The 9,342-nt window shown below is 37.0% G+C and overlaps 1 protein-coding gene across 6 annotated transcripts in view; it reads right to left on the bottom strand.

Annotated features, from left to right (window-relative positions):
• ralgapa2 (Ral GTPase activating protein, alpha subunit 2 (catalytic)) overlaps positions 1-9,141 on the bottom strand; it is a 147,679-nt gene extending 138,538 nt beyond the window's left edge. For 4 of the 6 annotated variants that reach the window (XM_015396705.1, XM_015396711.1, XM_015396727.1 and 1 more), the window contains exon 1: positions 8,827-9,141. In XM_015396705.1, coding sequence (XP_015252191.1) covers positions 8,827-8,932 — 106 coding nt within the window. In that variant the 5' untranslated portion in view covers positions 8,933-9,141. The remainder of the gene's footprint in view (positions 1-8,826) is intronic. The other 2 variants (XM_015396742.1, XM_015396732.1) reach the window with 1 other exon arrangement.
• Between the last annotated feature and the right edge of the window lie 201 nt (positions 9,142-9,342).

Here is a 9,342-nt window from a genome sequence, read left to right as displayed (position 1 = left end):
GTGGCCGATGTCCGATATTCAGTTTTAAGGCCGATACCGATAGGGGGCCGATTACATCGTGCATCCCTAGAAAGCCCATATTCTTATCTTCAGCTACCACAGTATACATGTCAGATTAAATTATACTACTTATACTTTAGTGATATCATCAAGGTGATACTTTATTTTATCTCTTACACTACATGTGTTGGTTGTGCTGTTTTTTTTTTTTACATGTCTCTCTTTTCAGGTCATGAAGCAGACTGAAGATGTTTTATCATTGTCTCCCTTTTATCTCCTCTTTCTTTCATCTTTTCTCCTTTTTCCTTTAACCCGCTGATTATCTTATATTTCTCAGCTTTTGACCCATTTAATTTTCCTTGTCACTGACTATTTCTTTTATCTGCAAGAAAACAAATACACTTAAGCCTTAAAGTTTATGTTCACAGATTACTAGAATACATTTTTAGGATACATGATACTATGGTATGTTGTCTGTATTTACTAATATTAGCTTTAAATCTACATATCCGACTCAAAGACTAGAAAACGCTGTTTTTGTGACAAACAAGAGGTGCCTGCAGCACCAGTGGGTCATGTCAATGTACCATCATGTCAGTGGTGCAGCCCTTTTAAAAGTTTCAGAAACAGATCACCAAACTGGACTTTGAAATGACTGCACAGGACCAGAGGGAGAAAATTACATATATTCACCGGTCAATTCTTTGTTGACAAAAGGGTTAATCTAAATGAACACTGCTTTATATGGAGTTCTTTTTTTTTATTTAACTTTTAATAAAAATAACTCATACCAAACCTACCCCTCTGCTCTAGCCTTATGTTATTCCATTTCTTAACAAAAGCTTCATTAATTTTGCACTTCTTACCTTCAGTAAAACAAAACAAATCCCAGCACCATTTTTTTATGGTGTTAAATCCAACTATTAACATCACTTTTTTAACCACAGTAAAGATTGACAACATCAGTAATGTCTGTACCACAAACCAATCCTTGATCAAAGCAAAAAAAATGATAAAGTAGGAATCTACATAGACCATAATATCACAGTCTCTGTCTGCGCTGACACTCTGCTTGTCTTTTTTTAAAGGTTGCTCTCTACATTCTGCCCTTCTTCTACTGTGACTGTAGCATTAAGAACGGTGCTACTAGCTGTTGCTTATGAACAATATGTTCTCTACATGGTTATCATAATAATGGTCTAAACAAAACATTTTTATGTAACTTATCCAAACTTTAAATCAGGGACATCTCTGTGCACAGCTTTTGCTGGGGACAGGCTGTCCCACATGGGGACTGTCCCCAGGTTTTGTCACCTTGCTTAAAGGGCGGATTATACTTCTGCAACCGCACACATTAAATGTCACTTGGGTCTGGTCGTGAACCAGTTTTGCTGGTATGCTTCTGCACCATCGGTTTGGAATTTCTAGGGACGCATAGCAGTTTCCCGCCAAAGCGCAAGGGGGAGCCTATTGGAGAACTCGCTAGAACTTCAGCGGATGGTCACGAGAACTTATTCGGCGGCGCCGGCGAGACTGTTTATTTTCCAAAACAACATGTCTAAGGCATCGTAATAGTGACTGTACTTCCGAACCTCCTCGATCAACCTTTCGTCATGGTTATCCATTGTTGTTATTACTCTTCGGTTTTCAAAAATGGTGCACTCCAGGACGACCCGTCCTCCGGGACCACCACACAGACAGCCGGAAAGGCATCCCAAGGAACAATCACAGCTGCTTTTTGTCTGCGCACTTCCGCTTGATGTTTGCGCGGGTTTGCGACTGTCAGGATTTTTTTGATGTGCATGACATCGATTGCAGAACCTCTGCGTGGGGGGCATGGTTGCACAGAGAGACAGATTTGACGGTTGCAGAGGCTATGCGTCAGAAGCATAAATTGGCCTTAATGGAGCCCAGAACAGCTTACTGCTGCTGGGTATGGACGTTGTGTCTGTACCAATGTGATGCAGCATGTTTCTGTCAGTCAGTAATATATGGCTGTAATCACAGACCTTAATTAAATATACATTTAGATGAATATTTATACTGAATTTCTACATTAGCTTTTTTTTAGTTTGCATCCAGCTACGAATCTAGAACTCTATAATGTTGAAAATATTTCTTTAAATGCCGGTGACAGTTTCAACTTTTCTGCAGAGGCTGACCACGGGGTTTAGGAGTGTTTTTCTAATGGGAATTTTTGTGCCAATAGATTGATTCTAGTTAGAAGGCTTGGCTCTCAATCTTCACGGTCGAGGTCAGGACTCTGCAGGCCGGTAAAACTAATCGACAACAAACTCTTTCCAACAAAGTTGCAAACAGGGAACTGTCCAAAATCTCTCGGTATGCTGAAGCATTCAGAGGTAATTTCACTGGAATTAAGGGGGCTCCAGTAATCAACTCCAAATGTAAAATTCTATTAAAATCCATCCATAACTTTTCAAGTTATTCTTTATACAGAGAGACAGAGAAAGAAACTCTCCTGTAAACATAACCTGCAGGCTGCCATAATGTCAGATGTTAGCAGATATCAGGAAGCTGAACGTATTACAGCACAGTTGCCCAGCTTTATCCTCCTAAAAAGCTCTGGAGAGTCTTAACATTAAACTTTTTTTTTATATGACTGAGCTGCAGGAATATAGGAAATATAGGAAATTGGTAGACTCCACCTTAAAATCTCAAACATCCGCATACAAGCACACGAACGCAGGAGCCTGTAGTGATGGTAACTGTACTAAATCGCTGAAATCATATTTTAAAAGTCAGTTTATAATGTCAAGTAGGGCATAATTTTTTTCATAGCCTTGAATAATTAAGGAAGATTAGCTGTGGAGTTGTGTAACAGCGAAGCCTGTCTGGTGAAAATTTCATTTTTTTATGATCAAACATAAAAGTAAGGCATCTAAAGACTCATTTACAAGTACAATAAATAAATAAATGACTGCATGGTCTAACACAACATGAAATTAACTTCTTAGGTGGAAGTCGCTGTAAAATTGTTCTGTTCATTTTTTTAATTGTACAAAAAAGAGCTATAATAACAAGCTGTATTTTTATTTTATTTTATTTTTAAGGAGATATATTAACTAATACATCTATTTTCTGACCTGGAGATAAGAGTTTCTGTGAAACAGTGATCTGTAACTTTTTCACCCTTTTTCAGAAATCATTCTATTTTCCTATAAAAAAAAAGAAAACTTTTGATAAAACTTCATTTTATCCTACAGGTAAAAAGAAGGCTCATCTTATATGTATAGCTCTCAAAGAGAAATAAGACTTGCAGAAATTACTATAGTTAATTAAGATCTTTAGAAATATTAGGGATTCCAAATCAGCACTAAAGTTAATGATAAGTGCCTCTCCAGCAGACACCATTTACGCTTTTATTCTGGTTATTACAACCAGAGAGAATGTAAGTGCAATCTGGAAAAAAATACTTTACCAACTACAGTGCTTAATGTTATATGTATATAAAATGAACAAAAAAAAGGAAAAATGTAAATGATTACAAAGTTTTAAAGAACCCTCTAATAGCTGCTGAGTGTTATTGAAAGTGAGCTGCTGAGTGTTGATTTTACACCTATATTGTGTCAGTTAAAAGATTATAAGAGGTACTCCACTTCATAAGCCTAAATCAAGTGTTTAACTAAAAAGGGAAGATTTACAAAACAAGAGATAAACCGTTTACTTCAGCAACAAAGAGGGCCTTCTCTAGGGCTATTCATAGCTTCTCTTTAGCTTTTGATTTCCTCCTCTAAAAGCAGCACTTTCAATTGACCCTGACAGTACTTATGGCACGCGACAAACAAAGCTGGATTACACTTTTTTTATTGCAAATAACAGCTATTTTTCAGGGGGGAAAAAAATAAACATCTGAATGCAAACTTAAACTACAGCACCCCTATTATCACTAGCAACACTGGTGCACAGGGCTTTGTTTTTCCCAAGCAGCTCACAGCATCAGATGCCACCTGAGCTTGTTTACACCAGCAGAAAAGACCAGAGGAGAGCAAACAGATGCTATTTGGACATGGAAGATGAAAAAGAGAACAGGTTTTGACATCATCAACAAAATAAGAGCTGGAAAGAATTTGCAGGAAAGCCCCAGTGTCTGAGTGGAGCAGGGAGCGATCAGGTGGTTGGTTGGCTGCTGTAATTAACAACCTCAGCCAAATGCAGCCAGGCATGACCAGTGAATTAACATGCAGCAGCTTTCACACACTACCCCACAGATCCGTTCAGCGAGCAAAGAAACCCTGAAAACAGCCAAGCCCAGGGATACTACAGTCTGATTAGGAAACAACAGAGACACATTTAGAGCGTAACAGAGAAACTGTAGCAGTAATCATCAGTAGCTACTCGTAAAATACCTGACATTGTTGGTTTATTTGTGTTTTCAACGTAAGGCATGCTTGTTCCGATTAGCAAGTCAATCATGCAGGAATTTAATTGACTAGTATCAAAAACAGTATTTTTAAAAGGCTTATTTGAAAACATGTGTTCAGTTTCCTTCCAGGTAAACACCAAAGACAATAAATAATAGGAAATGCACTAATCACTTATTCAGATATCAAACCATATTATATTCTGTTGGCTCAAATTATTTATGTGGTCAGATACAAATGGAAATGGATTTATTTTCCCAATCTAGTTAAGTAGTTCCCAATTTGATTTCAAACTACGAACTGTCGTCAATTTTAACTCCATAATAACATTAACTCAAAAACAAGCATTTATAACTACCGGGCGATCTCTTTATTATATTAGCCTTATTTGTACAAAGATGTACTGATCGTGGTTCACCTGGTGGATAGGATTTTCTTTTAAAGTCGTAAGGAGGCGGCTGTTCCAACCGTTGCATTTACGAATTCTCCCGATTGGTGCCTGTGAATGAAGTGAATGTGATTGGTCATTTATCAAGGGGGCGGGGTTGTTGTGTAAGAGGAAGCCAGGGCGGCAGAAGCTTGGTTTGGTGTAGAAGGCTTACAGCCGTACATGTTTGAGCCCTTGCCTCGCAACGCTGCCAGTTATGTTAGCTCTATGCCTGCCTAAGACAGACGTCCATCCCTGTGAACACTGGGACGGAACTCAATGGGAAAGGAAATGATTCTTATTTCTTATTTCAGCCGTTGCGTATATTAGCTGCGAGATATGAATTAAGATGTTATGAGCGAAAAAATGTGATTGACAGATGACCGTTGATATATGATTGGCTGAATTTAGGTGTACAAGCTGACGTATCACTAACTGGCCTGCATAAGATAACGAAAAAACCCACAGATTTTAAGACAGGATTTTTTTTTTTTATAGAAATTTTCAAAATTATGGTACATTATCATCTGATAAAGAGTACATTTATATACAAGTTTAAGCCAGAATGATTTGACATTTAAATTTGACTTCCCTACGACTTTAAATCTGACCTATTCATACTCATTTTAATGTGCTCCACATGTTTTTAAAGAACTAGCAACATGTTTCCTCTTTAAGATGTTAAAGAATTTAGAAACTTAAAAAAACCCAGAAAACATTCAAATCAGCATAAGGTCAGACTTAAAAGAAAAAGAAAAATCCTATCAGCCAGGGGAACCATGATCAGTGCATCTTTGTTAAATACACAAAGTGAAACTCAAGCCAATATAATATAAAGATGTCCCTTTTTTTTCTGCCAAGTCAAAACACTATTACATCTGCAACTTCCAGTGTTCAAATCACATTATGATTTTACTTGACAGCAAACTTTTCATAAAGAGATTTAGATTCCTAATAGAATCATGCTTTTATGTAAATATCAGTTAAACTCAAGGCTCGTAGCTGCTTTAAAGGTACACTGGAGTTTTAAAGTTACAGTTTCCAGACCTTAACTATGATGAAGTGACACAGCCTTTCTCTTACTGTATGGACAAAGGAGCATTGCCCTCCCCCACATGTTGCTGGTCAGCTGAGTGAAGTAAAACGGAAACAGTTTCCCCTTGTTTTACAAGACAGATTAATGTAGGTAACGGAAAACATGGTCACTGCATGGAAAGAGTTTCTGCTCAATACAGCATGAAGAATAATCTAAATAAAAGCTCAAAATTGTCTAAACCTTCAGGCAAATTTAGATTATAAATAACCTCTCGGTTTTACCAAAATGTTTCTTCTGATGAGAAGTGTTAACGTTTTTAAAAGAACCAAAGTCGGAATCTATATTTTGGAAAATAATTTGCATTCTGTGGAGGAAACTATGGAGGGTAAGGAGATACTGAGCCTATTACCAAAGATTATCACCAAAGGCCAGTGGAAATATTCAAAACAGTGGTTGGCAATTATTACAGAAGTAACTTCAACAAGAAAATGTTTTTGATTCTAAGTAAAATCATATTATCATCTATTAAATTGCTTTATCACTTTTTCGAAAGATGTTTTCTTGGTTAAATGAATAAAAACAAAAATCTATCTAAATTGGCCAGGGATATATATATATATATATATAATTTTTGGCTTCCTTTCATATTCTAATTTCATGCCTACAAATATTTCTATTTCTTATCCAAGGATTTAAACCATAGAACTTAATTTCAATAATTTGGAAATGTAATTTTCATAAAAATGTATAATTTAGATCGAGATTGGTGTCTGATAAATTGTGTTAAGCTCCTAAGACCCAATAGGCATTTCAACCAAGTCATGTCGGATAACTATGATTTGTTAACTATATATATCAAAACATCAAAATAGTATAATATTGACGTTTTTTGGGGGGGGTTTGTTGTGAATAAATCTAGTTAATGTCATTTTTTTGGTTTAAATATTTGTCATTATCAAATTTCAAGGGCCACAATCTCTGGTGATACAGCGTCAGTCATGCTTCTACCATTGCTCTTCTCTAACCACTTTGATGAAAAGAGTTATCTTTAAAAGACAAAACACTGAGGAATGAACAGCCAGTATTTTTTTCTGCCCTTTACCCTTCCTCTCCAAGTCCCTGTCCTCTCCAACATAACACCCCATCTCTAATCACCGTTTCCTGGCCACACAGGATCTTACAGGACCAGGAGGAAATCCTTCCTTAGCTGAAAGCACAGTGAAATCAGCAAGTTTGGGACAAATCAACATGCACAATCATCAACTGAAAGGGTTGCATTTTTTTATCTTAGGCCACATGTGGAGGGAAACAAAAACACAGTTGGACAAACAGTTATCTGTGCAGAACTGGAACTAGTTTTGGACATGACCATACATACTTCTTTAGCTAATGAATCCCTATCCAAAAACATATTTCAAGTACTGTAGGACTCCAAATGACAATTATTTTGCAAATTGTTTAATCCTATAATTAAACCAGGTGAAATTAAGAATTTTCCACTTGAGGAGTTCTGGATATAGCATAGTGACAGCCGAAAAGTTTTGATATTTTTACATTCTTGGTATAATTGCTCCTCAAGGTGGGTTGCTCTGTCAGCTAAAGACACACTTCAGAGTCACTATGATCCAGTTAAAGATTAAACGATTACTAAATTAAATGACAATTATTCGAAAAATCGATTAATCACGATCCGTTTTATTGCTAAAATTTCAGGCTTTAAAAGCACCTTAAAAACAAGATCTGGTTGTTATTGTTTCGCTGCACAATAAAAAAAAGAAGAAGAAAAAAGATCAGCCAAACAGAGGGCATGTCAACCTGTATTGGTATCGGAAAGTACTGACAAATAGGGCACCTATACCATCTTGAGAGCCAAAAGTTTACTCAACTATAGTCACCCATTCCAGGTAGGCAATATAAATATATATATATATATATATATATATATATATATATATACATAGCTGTGTGTGTATAAACACCACAGCCTACCTGAATAGTGTACCCAACTACAACATCATAATGCATACATAACCAAATAATCTATTACATGTATTGCACTCTGATAACCTCCAAACACCAGATCTCAATTCAAAAGAGCAAATTTGGGCTTCCTTTGAATCACTAGTCAGGTAGACTTAGTTGACATTATGGATGTAAAGCAACTGTATGATATTATAATTTTAATATGGACAAATATAAGAAATGTTTCAGTCACCCTGCTGACTAAGGCAAATGGAGCACTTAATTATCAGTATACCTAAAAAGATACCAAGTGAATTAGTTTATTCAGGAATATGGTATAAATAGATATAATTATGTCAACATAATAGCTTCTTAAAGTGATCATATTGCAGGGAGAGGAGGATGGCACCACAACTGCTATTATGACCATCATAAAATCTGCACTTCCTTGTTCATAAAGAGAAACAACACAGTGCTCAAACACGATACACGTTTGCTTTCCTTATTTCAGAATAACTGATAGAGATTTTAGAAATATTTTTCTAAAGATTAAAGTGAATCCAAAATAGTATCATTTTACATTCGAAGCAGCTCTCATTTAAAGGACCTGGCTTCATTTTATATAGTTTCCATAATGTTTTAAATTGTATCAATGACTGGGGAATAAACGATGACAAAGAGCGGCGGTGGCAGTGATCCTATGTGTTGATGCTCCATCAGCTAGCAATATCCTCTGGCTAGTTAGCAGCCAGGGAGCTAGCTTATATTAGCTAGCATCCATCCCCATCATATTGACACTTGTTTTTATTTTATTTTTTTAATCACAAAATAAAAACGCTAACATTTTTGAAGGGGTGAAATTCAGAGTATTCTCATTTCATTGCGTGTGTTACTAGTCAGGTTGTTGTATTTATTAGCCGCACCGGGAGGCAGACAGCTAACCTGTTAGACGTTAGCCGAGTCAAGCTAAGCCTCGCGCGTGCAGCATCCAGAAGCAGCGCCGGTGACATTTCACTCACCTATCAGCGCCCGCAGGTGCTTCAGCCGGGTCAGGACATCCTTCTTTGGGTCCAGAACTTTCTGTGTAGATTTCTTGACGTCCCCATGCCCCCTTCGAGTGAACATTCCGCTGTAAAATGCAACCGTGGAAGCAGAAATCACCTGTGTTCACCATACAGCACGGCTCCAGTGTGACTGTCACTTTCTACACCACCACTCTATGCTTGTTAGGTAAACATTCACCCCCCGGCGGCGGCCGCTGGTGAGCCCTGTGTGTGTGCCTCTGTTTTCTTTTTCCTTTTTTTTTTAAGGGGGTGGGTGTGTAAATACGGAAGCACAGTCTGATAGAAAGGACTGGTTTGATCGCCTGGATATGCGCCTCTCTGTTTATTGTGCAGTGCCACCTTGCACTTCCAGTCTTACAAATAACCTTTTGTTTTTTTCCTGAATTATGATACCGTCTGATTTAAAATGATTACGAAAACAGGAAATGAAATTGTTGCCTGTTTCAAAATGTATGAGATATAAAAATATAA

Source organism: Cyprinodon variegatus, unplaced genomic scaffold (assembly GCF_000732505.1).
Source record: "Cyprinodon variegatus isolate N-32 unplaced genomic scaffold, C_variegatus-1.0 Scaffold27, whole genome shotgun sequence".
Lineage (NCBI taxonomy): Eukaryota > Metazoa > Chordata > Actinopteri > Cyprinodontiformes > Cyprinodontidae > Cyprinodon > Cyprinodon variegatus.
Note: the sequence above shows the minus strand (reverse complement) of the source record. Positions and strands in the feature narration are given on the sequence as shown.